Source organism: Necator americanus, chromosome III, assembly GCF_031761385.1.
Source record: "Necator americanus strain Aroian chromosome III, whole genome shotgun sequence".
In the NCBI taxonomy this organism is placed as follows: domain Eukaryota; kingdom Metazoa; phylum Nematoda; class Chromadorea; order Rhabditida; family Ancylostomatidae; genus Necator; species Necator americanus.
In genome coordinates, this window is record NC_087373.1 from 39,440,416 (window position 1) to 39,464,374 (window position 23,959).

The window sequence follows — 23,959 nt, forward strand, 5'->3', positions numbered from 1 at the left end:
TTTCTGAGATGCAGCTGAGAAGTGTCAATTCATAATGTGTTTGCAAATTAGAGAAAAAAAAAGAATCGAACTACGAATTGTCCGACGTTTCTTAACCTGCATCAATACATCGACTATGTATCAAAATTCTAGGTAGAAACGACGGGCTCTGACCACTTGTGTGCAACAAATATATCAGAATACTAATCATTTTATTAAATAATTATGATAAAATGTGATCGTGAATAACAAAAAATAAATAGATACATCTGGAGCGAACGCAAATTGAAGATGCAACGAACTAGATAATGGTTGTTGATCACTAACCTTTGGAGACATGCACAATATACGAACAACGGAAAATCGATCACATATGGTTGGTAATTTCCACAAAAAAGACAGCTCTTTTTCGAAAGAAAAATCTTACGCTACTGAGGGGATTCGAACGAAATACGATGAACCTGGATACTGTATAAACACAAAGAGCACCACGAGACGCCGCGTTCATGCTCTTTCCTCCACCTTCAACATACCTAACAATGGTCACATAATCGAATACACGGGTCAGCCGTAGAACAATGGCATGCGAAAGTTGAAAAACATCTACATGAAATGCCCAGGGGGTCCAGGATGCGGCGGCTGTGGAACGTACTGGGGCTGCACGTATGGGTTCGGCGGTGGGCCATAACCTATCGGTGGCATCGGTGCGCCGCCATACGTAAGCATCAACTGCGGCTCCACTGAAAAAAAAAATCCTATGATTTATCGAACAGTTTCCTACAACAAACTGTGACCTCCTGAAGTTTGTCACTGCTACAATTTAGTACCAATTTTTTTTCAGTCAAAATGTCGCATGCACTTGCTCTGCAAATCCTGTTTCACTGTGCAACAGCAAAGTCTCTTTCTTACTTTTAGTTTAAAAAAACACAACGACATCTACCAGAATTCCGCTTTTCTACGGAATAAAGATAGAAGTAAATTATTGATGTTTTCGTTAATAAAGCTTTGAGACTGTATTCGCAGTGAAATGTTGTGCAGTTATACAAAAGAAATGTTGATCCGTGCGTCACTTTGAAAAAGGTCATCGTAGTGACGCACAGATCAAACGGAAACAGAAAAGGCAAACACTGACTCGTCATCCCATTTTGTTGTTGTTGTTCACGTTGTTCGTCCTTCCTCTCCGCGTCAGCTCGTTCTAGGCGCTCCAGCTGAACAAAGATGGTATGTTGATGTTGAGGTCTGTGAAACTCTCAAATCAGGAATGACTTACGCGAATCTGGAAGTCCCGGAACACTTGAACCATGTAGGGCATGGCGTAGTCGGTGATTTTGTTTTTCCACGCCAATTCAAGGATCACATGAGGGTGGAGAAGGTCGTAGCAGTGGTAAAGTGCGGCAGCGAAGCACTCGTAAAGCCGTTCTTCCAAAAAGAATGCAATTAATTCTTCCGCCAACTCACTACTCCTCGATTCAGCAGCATATTCCATAGCATCCTAAAGTATTTCAGGAATAAGAATTTTCTAGAATTAGCCGAAAAAAGCTATACACCTACCTTGTAGAGCTTATCTTTCTTGCACAACTCAATGGACTGCTTCCATCGATTATTACCCTTGAACAGATAGGCGGAAATTCGTCGGAACTCGACCAGTGGATGATTCTCCAATTGTTGAGCCAATGAAATGTTATCGAAGTTATCATGCGAATCGATCGAAGACCGCAAACCAGCGTGATCCTCCTGGAAATACAAACACTGGCGCTGGTGCACAACAAGTGCTTCCCGGTGGAAATGCGACCAACCTCATCGATGAGGAGCTGATTGAGTGCTTCATTGATCGCCTTATTGTTAAGGTTTTGCACCTGTTTTAGGTACGGTTTGATCAACGGGATATGCTTCACTGAAATTACAAACAGAATTGAATAATTCCATTTCCAACATTTATATAGAGCTAATATAGTCAAAGATAGAAACTAGCCAAAATACAGCTGAGGTTCAATGTTCACACCATAACTTTGTAGAAACAAAAGTTAATGCAAATATTCCGAACGGTTTTTCAGACACCTGATACCGTCTGCTAATGGCAGCGACCAAATAATTTATAACCTAAGATGTTATTGAACTAGTTCATAATTGCAGGTCTTTTCAGTACACACACTGTGATTTTCTTTGTCTCATAATAAATCAGACTGCTTATTTTTTGACTTTTTGTAGAGCGAAAAATGCCTCGAAGGGAATGACGAAAAACATCAGAATTCGATTAAAGAAGAAGAAGTACATTGTGTTATATGAAAAGAAAAAGATGAAAACCCTTTAGGAAAACTATAGCAAAGTTTTTCTCATGTGTAGATATCTCGTCGGCATTGCTATTCCGATTCTTTACTTTACTATCAAAAACTCACGTTTCGAGAAGAATTGCACTGTTCGTGAATGGTCAAGTCGTGGAGAAAGAACTGCCAAAAGGTCATTGATGAGCAGTGGCTTGTAGTCCAAATAGAACTGCATCGCCTTATAGTACAGTTCGACGTTCGCAACCTAAAATGACTCCATAACAGGAGATTTTACTTAATCACAAGTACCTCATTACACATAACTCACTTTCGCAATAACTTCTTTGAAATGTTGCTCTCGCCACGATTCCGTTGGATGTTGCATCATCGTCAACGCAGCATTGTCGTACTCTTCGTACTTATCGTACAGAAACACCAACTCAGCCCACAAATGTGCTTGTTCAGCCGCTCGCAGAACTTTCGGGATGTTGACGCGACTCCAGAACAGCTCAAGATGTTCACGCATCTTTTCTGGCTTATATTTACTGTAAAGAATTGCTAGCTCGGTGAACATTCCCATGTGAGCACGTTCCAATCCAAGAGCAGCCTCGAGAAGACCTGGAACAAGGCGTTTTATGACACTGCCCAAAATTGTAAAATATTTCAAAATGATGGAGTTTTTATCGTACCAATGAGCTCTTCGAAATGGCCGCGATCTTGGTAGAAGTTGTTGAGCTCCTCAAGTTCATCGGCGTGAACCACGATATGCAAACCACACATCTGGGCCAAACGGAACTCGCCATTTTCCACGCAGGCAAAGCAGACCTGGAATCTCGTTAACTGTTGTACGGCTAAACATGATTCGTTTGGTATTTTCGAATCTTTTGGAAACATTATATCAATAATACAGCTATATTAGTGCTAAAGATGTTAAGCATCTTTAGAAAAGCATCTTGTTCATCATCATTTTGTTTATTTTCCTAAAGGGCATGAAAAGGGTAAAAACGGAGGTAGCCTCACGTAAACAACATCAACAGTTTCAACATCAACATATTCGTTGATCCCCTGGTGAATCTGTGTTTGATGTCCACCACCAAGAAAAACTTGACACCCTTTCATCCGGAACTCAATATAATGATACTGTGCAAACATCCACAACTAGACTGCAGCATTTATATTTGCTCACTGAACCATAAGAGCTGGAACCTCGCAACGTCTAGTTCAGCGCATAGAGAGGAAAAAGGGTTTTGGGGGATATTTCATGCACTGGAATTGTATGAAATCAAAGATGTTAAAAGTCATCCTTGCAGAAATCTTTAAAAGCAACTCTGGTAAGCAAGGGAGATTCACGAATTTGTCCAGGTTCGACACGGCAACAAAAGGTCTAATTCAGCATGACAATTTACAAAAAAAAAGTAATGAATTGAAGCAGCTCTTTTCATTTTGTTAGCCACTTGAAGGCAGTCGAACCGCTTAGTAAGAACACAAAAAATTATCTCACACAATCTGTGTAACTGCCTTCTCCTTGCCAGATATTATTTAGGTACTTAAACTTAATTTATCTTCATGTATAACAGTTCTCGGAGAAAATTGGACGCAACAAAGGTAAGAATCAGCAAATCGTAACTAGGCTGAGCTAAACTAATGAGACTAACATGCAAAACAAACCTGTTTCCATGTCTTGGTGCTGTTTGCTTTCCTTGCAGCATCCACGGCACCTTGGTACTCTCCAAGTCGAACTAATGTCACCGACAATTTCGCGAAATTCGAAATGTTGTTGAACAGAATCTTTGCCGCTTCAAACATCCCATTATCGAAACAACGGTCACCAATCTAGAAGCACAAAATTAAACGATTCCCAGGAAACCAATTGTGGCGAAAACGGAGCACCTGTCCAATTTGAGCATGATTTGGTCCTGAGATGAAATCTTCAAGCTCGGAAAGGCGGCCGGTTTTGGCTAGCGCGTAGACAAGTTCAGTCTCGATGTATGACTCTCGGGACTTCTTCCGAGCCATTTGCAAGAAGCGCACCAGATCCTCCCAGTGTTCTGAACATATCGGTGTGCTGTTTGAAGAAAATCTAGAAAATGAAGCGCTCACTAACCAGTTTGAGAGCACTTGCTCACAACTTCCATGTAGGCTCCTGGATCATCTGCTCTTATGAACGAGTCCACAGCTTCCTTGACCATGTCTTGCCTCAGCTGAGCTTTGGCCAAGCTTGCCCACACATCCGACTGGTTGCATTTTTCAGCGAACTCATAAGCTCGATCCAAATTTGCAATGTTATCAATGAGCACCTGAAGTAAGTTGATTTAAAAATAAAGTTGAAGGAAGCACTAGTTTGTGTGAAAGACCGCATACATTAATGGCGCTATTGTTCACATCGAACTTCTTGAAAATTGCGAATGCTTCTTCGTATAATTCGCTAGAAATAGCAATGTTCGCAATGTCGGGTGCATCATAGTTATCCAGTTTTTGGATGTATTCCATGACACGTGAACGATCAGCCTAAATCGCAGGTATTTCATACAATTCCCTCAATTACCATGGTCATTAATGAAGTTACCAGGCAAATAGGGCAGACTCACCCTCATTGCAGTCAAAATCAACAGGTTCTGTAGGTTACGGTGTTCCGAGAACGCGGAGTTGTCAAGCACTATCTTTTCAAGCAGTTCAATAAGCTCATTTGGCAGGTCAGCTGCCATAAACGCCTTCACTGTGGCTGATATGTCTTCAGGATCTTGGGTTTCAGACAGAGCAGTTTGTACTACCTTCAAATATCAACTCCTTCAGATATGAAATAGAAGAGCTTAACGAATTCTTACTTGATCTATCAACTGCCTTCTGTACTGGTTTTCCTCATTTAGAACTTGCTCCCAAAGCCCGTAATCACGTCTTCGCACAAGATACCGAGCAAGGTTTTTGAACAGTGAATTCTCGTTGCAGACAGCAATCAGTTCTGCATCGCACTGGCCACGTTCGTAAGCAAGGAAGGCGAAATGAGGGTCACGTTTTTCACAGTACCTACAGATGAGGTAGATTCACAAGATTTTCTATAATGTCTTGAGAAATGATAAGAAAACATACTTCCCAACCACTCGACTATCGTAATACGGGTTTTCCCTTAGGAACCTGTCCGGGTTATTGTTAGCATCTATGTAGATCTTTGCCATAGCATTGTGAGTTGCTGCATCGGTAGCTCCTTCCTGCACACGAGTCTCAAGCCAGTGTGACAACAGCTTCAGTCTTAAATTATCTTCACTTGATAATAGCTTCAAAATCAGAAACTGGCCGAAGTGGTACCTATTTCTCTTCTCCACCTCTGCGACCAACTCATCGATGTCGAATTTTCCACGAGTGTTAAGGATCAATTGCTTGATCGCATCCTCGGAACAGTCAACATCAAGCAAACCTCCCACTACAATAGGTAGACGTGCAGCATTAACCTGTAACGTTACCTATAAAACTCAGAAACGGGAGCGCTTATTTTGGCTGGGCTGACCTTCTGTACAAATACTTCGATGTATTTTTGGAGCTGATTTCTGTACAAGTACAGTACAAGATCATGAACCATGTCATGTCGATCGCAGACGATGATCAGAGGTAACTGAAGAATAATGAATTAATGGAACGCGAAACATATCAGTCGAAACAAAAACTGCAATCCAACCTGATCTGCAAGCTTTGCCTCCTTGAGGAAGTTTTTAACACGTTCCGCATCGTAGCAATTCGACTCGCGGCAAATGCGTTCCACCTCTTTGATCTGTCCGGTTCGAGTGGCTGCCTTAAAAGGATCAAAACTCAAGAAACATTAAAAGTCAAACAAACGTGTTTTGCTAAAATATAGAATTAGTTTGTATATTCTAACGTAAGACAAATTGTGTTAACTTGAATGAGTTCGAAATTCGTGTTTTGTCGAAGCCAGTTTGTTTTGGTTTGTGAAAGTCTCAGCAACAACATTATAATGGCTTTCCAGGAGAAAAAATGTTCACAAGATGACAAGAACATAGGCTTAGTGGAAGAAAAAGAAGATGAGAACGTATAAATTCCAATCTAAGAGAAAATCAAGTTCTAGAGAATTATCAGTTAAGAGCAATCATTAATCTACCCTAAGAACTAACACGGGCATTCTGCGAGCTTCCACTAAGAGGAAGGGAAAAAGAGAAATAAATTAGCCCCCCCCCCCCCACCCTACCTGTGCAACGACAACTACAGCACTTATCTAAATTATTCATTATCCAGCTGACAGAAGCAGAGCAACTAGATTTTTAAGCGTCGGCGAGCGTGTTTTTGAGGGACCAAAAAAGATAAGGGATCCAACTCACTTGAATGTACTTGAAGTGAACTTCTGGATCCTGACTGAAGTTGACGATCGATCCGAGGAAATAGAACAATCCTTCGTAACTCTTGTGGGTTTCAAACATATCGATTAGCTTGTCAGTTCCTAGTTGTTCATGGTATTTTGATGCAATTTGCACAACAACCTGAACAGTGTTTTATATGAACATGTTATTTGATCAGCAGAGCAACGTGCCAAACCTGAAGATTCTGGCGAATGTTCTGAGTGAGCATGGCCTTGAGGCATTCAAGCGAGTCATCGACGGACAACGAACCAAAGTAGTTGACCAGCCACTGTAATACAAGTAATTATCAAATTTCTGGAATAAATTCGATCTAATGGAGACAAAATAAACGGTAGGAGGAAGAAAAGGCGTACGTACGTCGGGTTTGAAGTGAGTAGTATGCACAACAGTACGCTTGATATCGTATAGATCAGTAAAGTGTTCAAGAGCACGTTGTAGTAGGCCCGCTTTTTCACAAAGCTGTCCGATTTGTGGTCGATCGTAGTGACTGAACATTTTGTTGCCGAGAATAGCGTCAGCAACCTAAAGTAGATTTGAAAACCGCAGGCTATTTAAGCAACATTCTACATAGCCACAACATCTACCTGTGGAGCAGCCAAAAGATTCATTTCAAGCAAGCGCGTCTGTAGGTGACCTTCTTCCGGCTTGTCTCCTTTCAGCACTTCGAGAAGGAATGACGTACATGGTTGCACTGCTTGTACCTCCATGAAGCAATCGATAATCTGGAACGGGTAAGCTACTCGTTGGCTTTTTCCTTCGATTTCATGAGAAATACCGGGCATGAGGTTTTTGAATTTGAGATGGTTACTTTATCAAATCACAATTAACGCCAAAATAAACGTCAATATGGAGTACTCGAAGAAAATTACAGCTAAGCTGACACTAAAGTTTGCAACGTACTTGATTTAAGTCGGCCAATGGCTCGCCATTTTCACTTTCGGCAACTAACATTTGAGCGAATTTTGCACCAGCCTCTTGATTTCCGGAACGAAGAATCTAGAACAGAAAGAATCGCATGTCCCGTTGCTAAAAAGACATTCGCGAAATTTTTGAATAGGTTATTCCAAGGCAGTAAAACTAATATCAATAAGCAAAGTATTATGGAACGAAAAAAAATCAGAAACAATCTAACCTGTCTCAGTTGGAAAAGATAGTCCGGTTCAAATCCAACGCGTTTAGCGTAAAGGATAATTTTATCGAATTGGCCAGTTTCAGCGAAGCATTGTACCACCTAATATCGATCATTATCAACAAGTGATCGCAAAAGGAGGATAGCCACAATTTCCATGAAAATTGATAAATTACCTTATGTGGAACATTTCCTCGGAGGTAGATCGACAAGGCAACAGTTGGGTCGTAAGGACGAACAAGATCTCCCAATTCTTCACAGCACTCTAGTTTTTGATCGTTTAGCCTAAATAAAATAAAAAAATAGTAATAAATACTAAGTGTAAAAAAATGCAAGAACAGTTCAAACAAAATGTAATTCTTAACGTTCAACTCGAAATGCCCTACTTTCCAATCGAAAAATCTAACTTGCAAGAATTGTTTCAACTAAAAAAAACATCCCCTTCCAAACGATTCTACTAGCTACGTTTTTTCAACCCACCATTTGCTCAACAACTCTTTTCGACCTTGAGCCAAAACAGGTCGACACAATTCGAGCGTTTCGTATTTGTTCAGTTTTCCCTAGAAGAACAATTTATAGAGCGGCTACATTTGATTGGAAGCAAATATGCAGTTTAGAACTTACTTGGTCGAGAAGAATACCGAAGTACTGTAGTAAAGGCGAAGCACCACCACCAGGATTTGCCGGGCACTGTTGGAATTTTTGGATGGTTTGTGGCGTTCGCAGAATACCCTGCAGTTGTGTGCTATTAAAATCGCTACAATACAGACATCATAGAGGCAGCGGTGTCGCAGATTACCTGTGGAGCAGTAGCAGCAACCTTAGCGGCTTCTCCATATTGACCATTTCCGAATAGAAGATTGAATTTACGTACAAATAGCTCCTCAGCACCTGAAAATTGATGTCAGTGTTTTGATGTACAAATCTTTTCTTAGGAAAATCTATACCTGGCAAGTCACACCGCACTGCAAGTCTCAGAGCCAAATCGGGATTCTGTAGCTGTTGTGTTACGAATGGGATCATGTTATTTTCGTCAATTGAGACGGAAAGCACCTAAAAATGTGTTGTAGTAATACTATAAGTCGGTTCCTTATTTTAAAAAAAACCTACTTGTCCCTTTCTATTAATGCCCATAATGCCACCAGTAGCGATGTATTCGCAAGTGACAAAAACAGTATCAGTAGAAATGCGATTTGAATAAATACGTGAACCCGATTCCATGTCATACAGATGAACGAGGCCATGTTTCGTTACCAAGTAGATGATGCCGTGCTTTGATGACGCCTGGAAATAAAGAAAAGTGAGACGCGAATATTAGTAACACTCAAAGGTATTAAAATCGCTAAAGAAATGGTAAGATCTCTGTAACCATAGTTATTCACTTGGATAACATTCAGTAACGCAATACGTTCCAAAACAAACCACTTCTACATCCATACTCACCAAATAGTCCACTTGCACCTCACGGCTACTCGAAAATCGATGCTAATTCTGCTTATATTTAAGGAGTTACCATCAACACTCAACATTTTGTACTTTCACTTAATTATTACAAACCTATCAGTCCAGTCTGGATTCTTCTAAGCACAAGTACTTCAAGCTATGTGAAACAAAACTAGATAGGTGCGAAAGGAGTGCTGAAAATTGAAAGTAGGGAGCATCCGACAACCTCGCGGAATATGTAGTTAGTAGCCCCCATCCCATTAATTCCCATCAAACACTTGGTAGAAAAATCGAATTTATTTTGAAAAATAGTAAAGAAGAAAAAAGTGAGAAGAGTTCCACCTTCAAGTCGGCTTAGTTGCTTCATCTATATGTTTCTTCTAGAGCAAAAATGTTGGATTTGGCTTTTAGAAAAATGAAATCCAATAATTACATTGAAGCAATCAGCAAACGCTGGGGTCATTCTTCTCGTTAAGGGTTCTTAGCAACAAGCAATAAAATGCTGCATTTTGCCCCCCTCATCATGCATGCCCTGCAATAAACTGGAGATGATGGTATCATTGGGGTTTTTCCCCACTGACGTAATCGAATCTCTTACTCATCCCGATGCCACAACTTTCAACGCTTTTTTCAACGGCAATACACCGCCTTTATAGAGGTAATTGAAGAGACGTGCCTCACAAAACTGTAACATTTCTGCCTACACATTCCGTACACTTTCGCCCTCATCAATATCAACGTCATATACATATGCCGCAATGTTTACAAAAGTATCCAGTTTCTTTGCTATAGCGGGATAAACGAAAGGGATCACATTAATATGAATTAATATGAGACCGCAACCTATTGTTACAAACTCTTCTAAAAAAAAATCCCGTGAGCCAGAGCGTGAAGTCCTAAAACCTACTAAAGTCAGGATTTCATGTCCAATGAATCACTCCAAATGACAACCATGTTCGCCCTTCTGGGACAACTACAGCTCATCGATTGCGGCTGTTTTCACTCGCTTTTTCTTCGCAATTTGAAGAGAGTGACACATCTTTCGCGCAAACAGAGTGCACGAACAGACCTGACCATCATTTCCTGCAGAGGTCGTACTTTATGATTCCACAATTGCATGTGGAAAGGAGCAAAAACGACAGAAAAACTCTGCAATAAATCAATTGCAAGTTGACATCCCAAAGAAACAACTACCGTTCCTTTCACTTTCAATTTCATAAAGATGACTATTCCTCTCGAGGAATCAGAAATTCCTTAGACATAAAAGCTTCGCTAAAAATGAGAAAGAAAGAAAAAAGAAAAGGAAAAGTCAATGAATTAAAATAAGTTTTTTTTCTTGGTGAAGGTTGGGGGTTTGGAACAATTTAAATTCGTATCCAATGAGCTATGAGGGTATAAAAATTCATGATTTGAATAGTCAAACAACCAAGATATGCGGAAGTGTTTGGCTTTGAAAATTCAATCATAAAATTCTATAAGCTCTACCCTATAAGCAATAAGCTTTAGCTTCCGCATAACAAAGAAATCATGTACAAGTAAGAACTCGCGGAATTATGTGGTCAAGTAAAGTAACGCCCACCAAGAATCTATTTCAGATACAACTACGACTGAATGTTCGCGAAAAAAAAAAACAGAACAACGTAGGCTCCACTCCTCTTTCAGAAAACAGATGAAAAAAATTAGAAAGTTGACTTCTCATCAAAATGTCTAAGCGACTATATGTGACTCACTAATAGAAGAACAACAATTACACTATGATTTATTGAATGAGACATCTGTTCATTATTTTTTTCTAAGAAATATAGATGTAAGTGAAATGACGAAGAACAGGAATGTGGTGCGAAGACATCAAGATGGAGAATGATCCTTAAATGGTATTAAGCAGAAACAAACCTGCATGGACACTGGGAAATCGTTAGCAGTCTCAGCAGTGTATGGAACATCGACGGCTTTCTTGGGGAATGGTTGGTTACCTGCTGGAGGCGATCCCACTTCGATGACATGAAGCTGAATTGCAATCATATGCGGCATTAAAGGCATCACCCCACGAATCTGAAGTGGTGCAGATTTCAGGTGGAGTATTCGTAAACGAGATGGGAGACTACGGAGAGGGAGGTGATTCCGTCCATTTCTTGCTAATTGCCGTAAAAATCGGCCGGAAGATGCGGCGCCGTACAAAACTGGCGCGCTCCAATCGAACCTCTTGTACAAAATGGTGCGCCAAAACGAATGAAGACGTATCTTGCGGGCCGTTTTTTACGGCAATTAGGAAGAAATGGACGGAATCACCCCCCTTTCCGTAGTCTCCCATCCTGTATACGAATACTCCACCTGAAATCTGCACCACCTCCGATTCGTGGGGTGATGCCTTTAAAGTCATAAAAACGAAGATAAATAAAAGCGGTCTAAAAACAGTTTCGCAATTAGAAGCTCAATAAAACGGAAAAGAAAATCAAAAATTGAACAAGACTCACCTTGCCACCAGCTTCATTCTTAACAGAGAAACAGAACAGGTTGGATGGATGTGGATTGCCGTCCATCTTGAAGCGAACGAACGCTGCCGCATGTCCTTCAATGGGCTGGGAAACCTTTCGTTCGGTACTGTACAACTGCATGCTGCCCACAACTCGGTTCTCCTAAATGAAGACTCCACACTGTCCAGAAGAAAATGAACGGGAAAATAGCTGCGAAAAGCGTTTAAATTCATATTAACGACAGACCGTATTTACCTTGGCCGCAATTCCTACCAATACGAGCCATTTACAATCTGCATCTGCGCGATAGTTGATTATTTGACTACCGGCAAGGGACTGATGTCGATCGAACATTTTCGTCGGTGCAGCTTCTCCTGGAGAGCAAAAGTTACACACATTTCATAAACGAAATTAGAAAGGATGAAAACATTTAGAAAAGCAATAATGGGATTCACCTTCGATAGACCAATGGTACACAGCGGTTTCGCTAACCAAAGCAATCGTCTTTTCGTTGATCCATTTCCAGAATATGATATCTTCAGCATTCTGATGAGCTTTCACTTTCGCTTTCAGCTCGATGTTGAAGATTTGAAGTGTTTTACCCGCTAAATATATCGAAGTTAACAGTTATACATATCTAAAAAGGAAAACATGCAACGAGACAGCGATTATGTTATAAAAATTGCAGGATTTGCACTTATGCAAGTAGGAATGTGGAAATTCCGTAGGTTCTAAACACTAAGATTCTTTGTTGCCATGGCAACAGTAAAAATATATCCTTTTGAACCATCAATGCGTAGAAATTCAGATTTTAGCCGACAATTGCCGTTAATTAAATCCGCGCACAGCATAGAACTGTCTTTTTTCTTCGAACATTCTAGAAAACAGCACTCTCGGACTTATTCGATGCGTACATCTATGACTAAGCGAACGGCTGCGCAGTTACAGTGGACACAGGATCTTGCGGCGACGGCAACCGGTTTTTTTAAGCAGTGGACAAGAAACGACATGAAGGGTACAGGAAAAAGCACAGCGAAAGGGGGACTGACCATATACCTAAATTTTACTATAACTGTTAATTGAAATTGAAGTGAACGTGATGGCGCATCCCAAACGAATTGATTGCCGCTGGACATTTTACCCTTTGTCCTTTATAAGTGTTGATAAGAATTGCTTGTTTTTCTACAAAATAGCAAGGAAAGACAAATAATGAAAGGAAACAAATTTTGCGAGTGAAGATCTTCTACTGCCCGAACTGTGAAAGGTGAAATAATCCTACTCATCTCAATCCATGAATGACACGGAGGAGCTACTTAATGGTAATGTCAAGGTTAGTGCCGAGGAGAACTGTTTTCAAATATTATATGTAAAACGCATCTCTTAAAGTGTTCGAAACATTAAGGAGAGAGTTCTTAAAAATTGTTTACATACTAAAGAACTAAATAATCCCTGAGTCAAGTGTTGCTTTGCCGAATAACGGAAAAGGAATGCCCTGACTGGGATCTAATCATGCAAAAACGCGCGACTTATTAGCAAAGTCAAAAATATTCGAGAATGGCAGGTTTTTATGGACATTGAACATATGCGATTCGTTTGCGAAATGCCCTTGGGAATTCGAGGAGCTGTGCGTCTGCACGGACAGAAAAAGAATAACCATTACAAAAAGAAGTATGAGTTTGTGAGAAGTGACGGATAGAAATAAGGCTTCGCACCACAAAGAATGCATCAAGCATGTAACGACGATAAAACATTCTCTAAAGTAAACAATTTTTAATGTGCTCCACAGCATCTGGTTAATCTATGCGGATTGTTTTTATTAGAAATCTAGAACGAACGTGAGACTACCCTCACTACGTGACTACAGTGTAACTCTTCCGTCCGCTTTTCTACCGTTTGCATAACGAGCAAAAAAACGTTGCGCTGCCGTATTGTCTCCGTTCATAGATTTTCCCAAACATTAAACGAAAGAGAAATGGCGAATCACATTTGAGAGCGATGATTTTCGCAGTGGGATGCATAATAACTGAATCGGCGGAGATTGGTCGTCTTTGCGGATTCGCCGGATCTGCGAGATCGATAATAACCACTTGCTGAGAGTCTCCGATCTAGAAAAAAGGATAATAGCCGTACGCGTAGCGCTGATGATGAAAAATAAACAACATTAAAACTTGCCATCTCGCGGACAACGATGAACTTATCCGATTCCATAGTAACATTTGCAAAGCAAATGTTTTGCGGACGAATACCGACATTGGTGAGCTAAAAGAAGAAATTTGTAAGTGATATGAATAATTGTAGCAGCAAAGGGAAAACTAAACAAATAGCTTTTCAGAAAACGTCTTACCTGAAGATGTTCATGAAAACGAATAGGAAGCAACGCCATGTTCACCCACTCTTTGATATATAAATAAATGTAGAGAAGTAGTTAAATCAATCTCAGTAAGTTATAATTCTGAAAGAGAAGAACGCTAGAAAAATCGATGTGTAGCCACGTGGCGAGCAAGAAAACGAGACATATGTGCACGTATACTAGCGAACTATCTACTTCTATCCAGAAAAAAAGCCCCTACAAACGCCGATTGCAAAGAGAGACGAGGAAGAAGAGGTGTGCTGCGTATCAGAGGTCGAATGAGATGAGACGAAAGTCCCCGAACCAGTTCTTGACCACGAAACGAATATAATACTTGAGACTATGCATAAGATGAAAACTTGAAAAAAAAACAACAACTTAGAAGACTCGTAGGAATTTCTGTGGAATGGTTGCAAGTTTCTGTGGCAGTTAGACACGCAATTATGAGATATTCAATGAGATCAGCCAACTTTCTAGGTGGTAGAGCAGAGTTCCTAACCATTAGTGAATAATAATTTACACGCGAATCACTTATACTTATCCACACCATCGGTATAGAAGAAAAAGAAATGGAAGCCATGGTTACCGAGTTGTTGGTCGATCCCGCAAAGAACAAAATCAAATCTCAGACGGGCCTCAACAGCAGGAGGATTTCACATCGATTTCAAGCAAAGGAATGACGCAAATAGCGTGAAATCAAACCGAACTCAGCTCAGAAAAACGAATGGGGAACGACAGCTGCACTCCGGAGCAGCAAATGTCCTGACTTTCCGGAACAGAGCAGTAAACACAGCAGGAGAACCGCAGTACAGCACTTCAAGAGCAACAAAGTGTGAAGATAGCAGTCAGCCAACTGTCCACCTGGCCAATGTCCAGCCGAACCGACCGGCTGTGGGGATTCGTCATCGACCGCCGCGCGCACGCACCGCAACCAGATGCTTTCCGAATCTTTGCGGGACCGCAGCGAATCCTAGCCGCATCCTATGAGTCGGCGCAACAGTTCACGGGGTTCACAGCGAGTGCACAAATGAGGAGTGGTCAGCTGACAGCTGCCTGGAAGATCCTCGTGATGTTGTGCTGGTTTTGATGGATGGACCACGAATGGCTGATGAGCTGGGGCTGGACTCCACGGAACTGAGGGAGGGTTCTCGTTGAGAAACTACCCTGAATTGTTTTCAATTCGTATATGTGGACTTTTGGGTTCTGCACAGAACCCTCTAACAGCAGTATGTGAAGCTGTTTACATGTTGTAGTTGCCACTGACATACATTGTTAGGTTGGTATTTTTGTGCCTCGCTTAGAAAATTTGGATTTTTTTCTCGAGAGTCAAGTAATGAGCACGTAGTTCTAGCGATTATTCAGTTTTAGATAAACTCCTGAGGCTATTCGGAAACAGTAGTGTCTCGGATCGGACACAGAAAAGCGCTTGTGCGGAAGAAAAATCGGAACCTATCGATCGTATAGCAAACTCTGATGACGTGACTTTTCTTATGAGAGAACAAATCAAATGCTACACTAGTGAACTTGAGGATCCTGATTTTTCTTCCAGTGTTTAACACTCAAAAAACAGAGGATTCTCGATTTTTTCAAATCAATCAATCAATAATGCGATCTCACAGAGTTAACCCTGATCGGTTTCTTCCTAGGTGCAATTTTTTTTATTCCACCAATCCTTTTTGGTTCCTTGATCCTTACTAGTTGGAAGAATGAGCGTTTCTTTCTTTGCTAGCATTGGAATATTTTCCCTCAATATAATTCAGTAACTACAAAGATAGTTTAAACGTAGTTAGGGCCGTAAAGCCCTGGTTTAGTTTATAATTAGTTTGATTGGATATTTATAGTGTCATAAATGTCTTCATAACGTTCGGCGGCGTTCCAATAAACAAAGACGGAGGTTCAGTGGTGAAACATCGGGTCCCATGGGACACAAACGAGGGTATGATGCAAATGACATACCCTTTATTTTATTTTATTTAACATGTTTGAAGGGAATAAAGCTATGTAAAAGTCATCCAGCACACAACTTTTTTTAAAGTACTCATATCCCGGATACATCGTCATTCGTACATGATTAGGTGTCATTTTTTCTAATCACATCAAAAATAAATACACAGAAGTTGCAACATTATAATCAGTGATTTTCTTTGTACAAAGAAACAACTCTTCGAATTTCTATTGGTTGAAAATTCCAGGATCATGACGTACAACTTTCGCTTTTAGCCTCGGAAGCGATGAGAGATCGACGGCGGTGGAAGTGTCGATGATTTCGGCAAGACGAGCCTGAAGCAATGCGCAATCTCTTGGGTTTTCGGAAATATTTTCCGTGATTCACCCACTTTGCCGCCTATTCTTCTGTGCACGCAATCGCAAAGGTCCTCGTCAAACATCTGGTCGTTCGGACAGGAAATTGACTCGCATACACACCTGCACTTCTCGTCATCCCATTCTCGATAACCTTGAATTGGATAACCTGTTATTGAGTTGATAGTAGGGGTAAGGTACGTTTAGTCCGATGAATAAGTTGTGTTAGAGTGTTATTTGTTAACGGAACTGTTTTCTCCTTCTTTTTAAAGAAAATAATTCCTAAGAAATAAGGAATATCAAACTGGAACCAGAGTTTCCACTGAGAAACATGATAACTGCTTTAAATTACACTGTCAGAAATTCCTGTTCAATGTTGGTGAGTCAGCGATGGCTCATGCAGAAATAATTGTGATGCAGGAAAAATGGTCTCATCAGATGCAACAGTAACCATGAATTTGTATAGTAAGGAAACCAAACCTGTGTTAGCACTTCCAAGAACTAGTATGATGCGCCTAGCAGAAATAAACATCACTTAAAGGCAGTAAATTGAAGGCTTGCTTATTTTAAAAAGGTCAATATACAATCAAACCTTGAGCGGTGAATAATGTAGATAGAAAAAACTTATCTCAGGCTGTTCCTCTTCAACAGTCCTTCTGTTGCCATCCTGACTCTCCCAACGCGCTACAGTATTCCAAAACTAGCATCAGTTAAATTAGGTACAGCTCTAAGGACTCAGCTTCACTCGTTCCTTTCTCACATCTCAAGTAGTCCCATTTCTAGAATTACTTAGTTGTTTCACAAAAACCAAGATTTCCTATACTTTTTCTACTCTCCGGAATTAAGACAATCAAAACTTCCTTTAAAATCCGAAACGTACTCTCCTCCATTCATTATAATCCTCATTCATCGTTCTGGTACTCTTCAATAACTCTTTTGTAAATTCTACCTCTTCGTGATGAAAAATACTTTTTCAGTGCTATAAAAAATTATGTGATGGCCCAATACAGCTTCAGCAAATGCGGCTTTGATGGGAAGAGTAGGTTTCCCCAAATTCTTCTCATCTCCACGATTATTCAGCCAGTATGCTGCGCCATGCAAGGATGAGTTCTGCTCTGCAACAGGTCATACCATAATAGTGCAGTGCATTCATTGTTTATGCGCGCGTATTGTGTTCTGCATTCAGCCACACAGTTCGGCGTCACTTTCATCCTTAAAATATTGAAATGCTCTCTAATCTTTACCATACTCTAACTAAGAGTGCGCATAAAATGCTCCAAAATCCCACAGAACCTTCTGTTTGGATTGAATTCATATTCTGATGCAGACAACAATGCAAGAAGTACACAATCACACACTTTTTCCTGCTCTTAGTAAAGAAAGGGTGTCTGATATGAGCTAAACGACTTACTGTTCCAGTTATTATCTATTTATTGTGTACACTGACACGAAAGCGGCGTTGGCGATATGTGATTGGCAACTTTTTTTTTGGATTTGCGCTATTAATTATTACTTAACTTTCTTATGTGATACCGGTTATGTTATGTGATACCTGGTTATGTTAGTGATCGATCTCGATCATTGGGACAACTTCGGGGTTATTTTTTTCTGTCCACTAAATTTGAGAAAGAAGGTTGTTCGGTGAAAAAAAGCAATGCATTGAGAAATTCCATGGAAGTAGTAGAAAGCCATTAATATAACTCTTGTCCAGGTCCCGAAGTTGTAAATGATAATGAGCAACACAACCGGTCTAATGAGGACCAAATAAGGAGGTTGCACTGTGTAATATAATAACTGGGTCAAGCGATTGATGTTCTGTGTATTTCCTAGTTATCGATCTGCATAACTGCAAATTGAGGACGGACTATCATAGTCTCATCTTTCAGCTACACTGATGCTCACGTTCACTTCTCTTCGATAAAGAAAAATTCGTATTTCGACTAGAAGATGATGATTTACAAGGGGTGTGTGCATTCATATCGTAGTTGCACTGAGGTGGAAGTGGCGAGTACAATAAATATAATAAGACCTAAATGTGACGAGCAAAACATCAGAGCTACATCAATCTTAAGTATATTAAATTGTTTCATTAGACAAACAATTTTCGACGAAAAATACAGTTATTTCAACTAGTTACAAACAGTTATATTAAATAGTTAACACTTAAACAGAATCAGAATCCATGCATCTATATTGTTAGATCCATAAAGTCACACTTCAATAAAGTCATGCATCGTGCGGCGACGTATAACTAGTCTTCGCCTCGTATTCGAGTTTTTTCGAAGATTATTGATCATGGAGCGTAGACCATGCATAGTTACAGAAGGACGTACTGTAGAGACACCACAACAATCACCTTGACAACTGTGACGATCGCTCTTGTTCGCACATTGACACTTACAATCGGAACCGATCACAAATCCTGGAGGACATTCCGGAACCTACAAACAATAGTAGCGCCTTCGCGATAAATGAGTACTTCAGCAACATCTAAGGAAGAAAAATCAAAGAAAACTGTGGCTATTTAGTACTTACGTACATCCAATCCACAGTCGTAGCAGGAGCATGAGGTGTGTTCCTCCATAGTAATGTTTAGTGTTTGATTAAGCATGAAACGGCCATTTCCCACGTAAAGCATCTCTACTACCTGAATAACACTAGCTTTAACCACAAGGAAGTGTGGAAGATTGATAAAACTGAACGTGGAGAATTATGCCGGGCAAGGGGATCCCGTAAATGTGATGTTGGTTCCGTAATCTTGCTATCGCTTAATGTCTTATTTACTCGACACGTGTAAATGCGTATTGTTTTCTCGCCTACATAAAACAATTGCTTGTGAATGATTCTACTCCCTTGTTTCCCTCGCACGTCCCCTTGTTTCCCTCATCCAAAACAAAAAACCGCGAATAATTTTGCTGACTTACGGGCCTCTCCAATTTCCGAATACTATGAGGATGGCAACGTTCGAACGAGTCACAGCAAGATCCAACACATTGCATGACCTGAAATTCTTGTACCCAATGCTGGTCCGAAAGAGAATACACGTCTTGGAGAGGTGAAAGCGTGGCCAGCATAAAGCGGTTGTCGATGACTGGGAAGTATTAACGTCAAGGAAAGGTATGGATATTTGGATATTCAAGAAGATCTGGACGCTCTTTCTTACTTCTACCTCTCTTAGTAACTTTAGCTTACTATTTAATAGTTCCTCTAAGACTAGTGCTTAGGACTTAGGAACCTGAGTGACTTAATTATTTACTTCCAGAAATAAGGGTGCCGTTAAATGGCACCTCCCCCAACTACATTTTACTCCAAATCGACTAGATATTAATAGAGAAATATAGTAATTAGTTAAACGCACGCTGAGCTTTACAACCATCAGTCACCTTTTTTCGCTCAAAAGAACATTTCAGTTTCTTTTATTGTTCAAAATAACAACAACAATACAAGATACGATTAGTTGACGTATAGCGCCGTATTAATATCATCTGCATCGAATAGTCTAGAAAAGTACAAAAAAGACCCACTTTTTTACATTAACATACATATATCGCTGGGCCAATGCCTAGAATATGTATGTTTTACGGATGGACACAAGGAACCATAATAGGAAACAGCGCACCACTTCATTACCAAAACCGCCACTATATTTCGATCCAGACGGCTTAGTCTACACTAAACTATCTGGATCGAAGTACTTCACCTATTCTGATTGCTCCTAGGAATCAAAATAGCCTAAAAATCAACTAAATCTGAATACTGGATAAAACAAATAAGAAATGAATGGTAGTAAACAATAACAAGCAATGGATACGATAGCAAACAAACCTGAAGGATGTGCATAGCAACGGAAGTGAAGTAAAATGTAGTGGTGCCAATAAGGTGAGGATAGTAGCGGCCATGACCACCCGATGGTAAGAAGCAATAACCTCGCAGATGACTGATACACACACTGATGGCGGTAGAAACGTTCTCGAACGTTCGTTGGGACAGCGCCCAGGCAGAAAATCGATGTTCAAATGGAGCGCATCCTCAATGACGAAGTCCTACCCTTTCGATAAGTTTATGTTGAGTTTCCATGCACGAATGCGTCAAAATCTACACTTCGGAGTGGAGCGGCATCGGGATCGTTGAAGTACTGTAGCTAGCACAGTTGCGATACAACGCACGTCCCATCCACCGTAATCAGACGTACTCGCCCTTTTTTTTAAGTAACTTTCATGAAATTTCTTCCTCATCTGCAGCGGCACCGGTGCCTTGAAGGTCCATCGTTGGTTCAGCAGGTCTCAACTGACAGCTTCATTGTCTTCCTGCATCAGATTATAGATATTCCTTAAAGGCATCACCCCACGAATCTGAGATGGTGCAGATTTCAGGTGGAGTATTCGTATATAGGATGGGAGACTACGGAGAGGAGGGTGATTCCGTCCATTTCTTCCTAATTGCCGTAAAAAACGGCCCGGAAGATACGGCTTCATTCGTTTTGGCGCACCATTTTGTACAAGAGGTTCGATTGGAGCGCGCCAGTCCTGTGCGGCGCCGCATCTTCAGGGCCGTTTTTTACGGCAATTAGCAAGAAATGGACGGAATCACCTCCCTCTCCGTAGTCTCCCATCCCGTATACGAATACTCCACCTGAAATCTGCACCACCTCAGATTCGTGGGGTGATGTCTTTAAAGGTAGTATGCTATGAAATTGGTGCACGTTTTCTCTCAGCATTCTTTTCATTCTTTTTAATCGAATAGGAGCCGAGGGGACCTGATTGATCGTCGACTTCACGTTCGCAGACGCGGCGTATGCACAATCCTAAGGTGCCTCGCAGTCAGATTCGATCGACAACCGTCTGCGGCCCGTTCTCCACCCAATTTTTCAGGACAATCAAGAGGAATTGGACATTGTCGCGTTCATACTCATGAGCTGCACCCTTAGCCTTATCCTTTCGTGAAGATATCCCGACATCATCAATTTCGTGACTTATACTGCCGTAAAAGGCAGTATGCACGGTGAAATCACTCATACTTCTTGAGTTTGGTATTCCATGGAGATTTCGGATTAGTTAGACAGATGAGCTTCTAGCACTAGCGACTGGCGGGATGTTCACGTGACATGTTCATGGGTATGTTTATTGATTTATACAGTCAGTGGACTACGCTACGGTAAACTCGTCCCAGAAACTCAAACCCGATAGTCTGATCTCCTTTTTAAAGTGATTTATTCAGCGTTTTGTGATTATTGGGTTAAGTTTGTAGCTTGTATTTTTCTCCTACTCAGGTAATGCTATCAAAACCCAGGTCTTGTTTGTTATTAACGTACATGCACCGTTGAGCCTCATCCGATTCCTTACCTCGTAGCACTTTGGATAAATAACAACTTGTGGATCGCCATTGTCAAGCGGAATCGGTACACAAACAGACTGCAGCTGGCACGTGTCGTTCCCTTGTCTGATGGAGCTGAACAGACTCAGATGTTCGGCGGTGTCCACTGCAAAGAGAAATGATAAAATGGCGTCGATGCGAAAAAAGTAGGATAAGCTTTGAGAAGAATTTCAGTGGAAGATAGATGAGGTAGAGGCGGAGGAAACATTTCTTGCATATTTATGTTCGATTTCTGGCAATTACAGTGAGATTCTCAGTGAGTAGGGGATCAGCATATGAGAAAATGAAGATAAATTCTAGAATAGATCTTTCAGGGAACAGCTTATATGAGTGGCCTATAAAACAGCTATTGAGCTATGAGCAGCCTCTACATCCTTTCTTTCCTTGAAAACTAATTAAAAATTTTTAATTTAACCTACTCTGAAGCCTTCTACTTGAAACTTATTGGATTTTTAAAGGCATTTTTCTCCAATAATTGCCTCAGTTTATTGGATTTTTAAAAATTGTTCTATTCTAGAAATAATACTATCTAAGTATTATCTATCCTCTAAATAAAGATGGAATAAATAAAATAAAATAAAATAAAGATCTAAATCTAAATGCTATCTAAAAATTCTTTTCCTCTCGAAAAACTCTCTACTTTTATCACTGTTGATCTACGAGGAAAATGAGCAGTCTCAGAGAAGAACAAAGTTAGGAATAAAAAAATTTACCGTCCATGCTGTTACTTGTGGTGGGCGCTTCTTCAACGGCCATGTTGCGAAGACGAGTTGCCGATGTTTTCAGGAAATTTGCTGCTTTGATTCTCACTGGTTGACGGGCTGAAGCGACAATGAAAGGAGTTTGTCAATTTTATAATTACTAAGCTAATACTGGATAAGAGAAAAAACCAGGACACGGCAAAAATCATCCATATATGTCCAGTTTAGGAGCAGGCAGAGCTCTTGTACTTTGGGAAATTCCAGAGTCCAGTGCAATATTATATTTATTATATTTTTGTGAAAAGTTTCGAGATGTTTTAACAATAGAACTTGCTTGTTGTTCTCGAAACTTTTATTTTTTTAGAAACAGTATTTTACTTGCTCACGTCCTTCTGTTGCGTACGTCTTCTGAAGGTGATGATTCGTGTAGACTGGATGGTAGATGATTTCAACATTTTCAGCGAATTCCTGTGAAAAAATCATTAGGAAATATTATTCATTCCACAAATTTCGTACATGTTTCTTCCCTTTGGTAGCGATGTATACCTTTAATCTACTGATTTTTTTTCCTCAGAACACCAAAGTCTCACCAAAAAACTTTTAGCCCGTCGTAATTTGTCTCGAAGATGCTTCGGAACAGCTTCTGAGTCGACGGACGCTAATAGCGACAATGTTAACAGTACGATTACACCCATTTAGAATATTCTGGAAAAGTGCTACACAGGGTTTACAACAAAAAAAAAAAGTTCTAACGACCATGGATTACACGCATAAGAACAACTTTTAAGTGAAAGGAGCATCAGAAATCAAAAATTTCTAAATCTTTACCGTTCTCTTATTCAGAATGCATCCTGATGGACATTAATGAGGAGTATTTACACAGGAATGTGAGGTGCCTTGGTGTCAAGCTACAGTAAGACAAATTTTTGGTAATAATTTTGAGCAGAATTTCTTTCTAAAAAAACAGGAGAAATAGAAGAAAATGTGTCAAAAACAGGAAGAAAATTGAAATAGAGGAAATAATTCCAGATTCAAGTTGCTCTGGAGAGGTTAAGATAAGATATTTAGCTCCTTCTAATAGTTTTCGATGTTTCTTGTCACCACATCTTCAATATCTAACATCTTCATTTTTTACATAATTGACCTATAGAAAAAAAAACCATATTTTTATTATAATAATGAAATTATCATGGAACAGTAGATTATTTTGCAATTATTAAGTAATTAAATTGTAGTTAATATAGCTAAATTAGTATTCAAATTGTAGTTGAAGTAGCTAAATTAACAATAGTTAAATTTAGAGCAGCCATTACCTAACGAGAAGTAAACAGCGGAATTGGAACCAGACAAGTGCTACGCTAGAATCAGAGCCTTAGAACTCAAAAGTTGACACAATATAGGACATTTTTCGCATTATTTTCCAAATTTATCTGGACTTACCTTAGAATCATACTCTACGTTCATCCCGAGAATTTAGTGAACAAATTTTAAAAAGTTTCGAAAAAAACACCAACAGCAAAGTTTCTCAAGTTTAAGATAGAATTAATATAAAGACAGTGATGTGATTCATGTGGATGAGCT

At 40.1% G+C, this 23,959-nt stretch overlaps 3 protein-coding genes across 4 annotated transcripts; 1 reads left to right on the top strand and 2 right to left on the bottom strand.

The window, feature by feature from the left end:
• Nucleotides 1-582: 582 nt before the first annotated feature.
• RB195_012376 (uncharacterized protein) lies at nt 583-14,036 on the bottom strand (the record flags this gene model as incomplete). The annotated part of the gene is made up of 37 exons (XM_064194190.1): nt 583-719; nt 1,112-1,187; nt 1,250-1,471; nt 1,531-1,713; nt 1,776-1,873; nt 2,376-2,508; nt 2,572-2,861; nt 2,933-3,068; nt 3,912-4,076; nt 4,134-4,291; nt 4,348-4,540; nt 4,605-4,751; nt 4,832-5,014; nt 5,069-5,267; nt 5,331-5,489; nt 5,547-5,689; nt 5,746-5,850; nt 5,914-6,027; nt 6,569-6,727; nt 6,783-6,875; nt 6,965-7,129; nt 7,192-7,329; nt 7,508-7,603; nt 7,740-7,838; nt 7,913-8,021; nt 8,217-8,296; nt 8,361-8,468; nt 8,536-8,627; nt 8,684-8,789; nt 8,847-9,020; nt 11,073-11,186; nt 11,654-11,815; nt 11,909-12,027; nt 12,109-12,258; nt 13,638-13,758; nt 13,826-13,912; nt 13,998-14,036. 37 exons carry the CDS (start codon nt 14,034-14,036, stop codon nt 583-585), a joined length of 5,052 nt encoding a protein of 1,683 aa, XP_064051773.1.
• Nucleotides 14,037-14,871: 835 nt separating this feature from the next.
• Nucleotides 14,872-15,158, top strand: RB195_012377 (uncharacterized protein; the record flags this gene model as incomplete). Its single annotated transcript, XM_064194191.1, has 2 exons — nt 14,872-14,990; nt 15,020-15,158. The coding sequence occupies 2 exons, from the start codon at nt 14,872-14,874 to the stop codon at nt 15,156-15,158; spliced, it is 258 nt and encodes an 85-aa protein (XP_064051774.1).
• Nucleotides 15,159-16,175: 1,017 nt separating this feature from the next.
• Nucleotides 16,176-23,073, bottom strand: RB195_012378 (uncharacterized protein; the record flags this gene model as incomplete). Of its 2 annotated transcripts, XM_013447245.2 has the most annotated exons (10): nt 16,176-16,283; nt 16,340-16,458; nt 18,661-18,745; nt 18,844-18,951; nt 19,229-19,306; nt 20,130-20,273; nt 21,647-21,783; nt 22,391-22,498; nt 22,765-22,846; nt 22,969-23,073. In XM_013447245.2, the coding sequence occupies 10 exons, from the start codon at nt 23,071-23,073 to the stop codon at nt 16,176-16,178; spliced, it is 1,074 nt and encodes a 357-aa protein (XP_013302699.2). The 2 variants fall into 2 exon arrangements, with proteins under 2 accessions (XP_013302699.2, XP_064051775.1); XM_064194192.1 differs by lacking the exon at nt 20,130-20,273.
• Nucleotides 23,074-23,959: the final 886 nt, after the last annotated feature.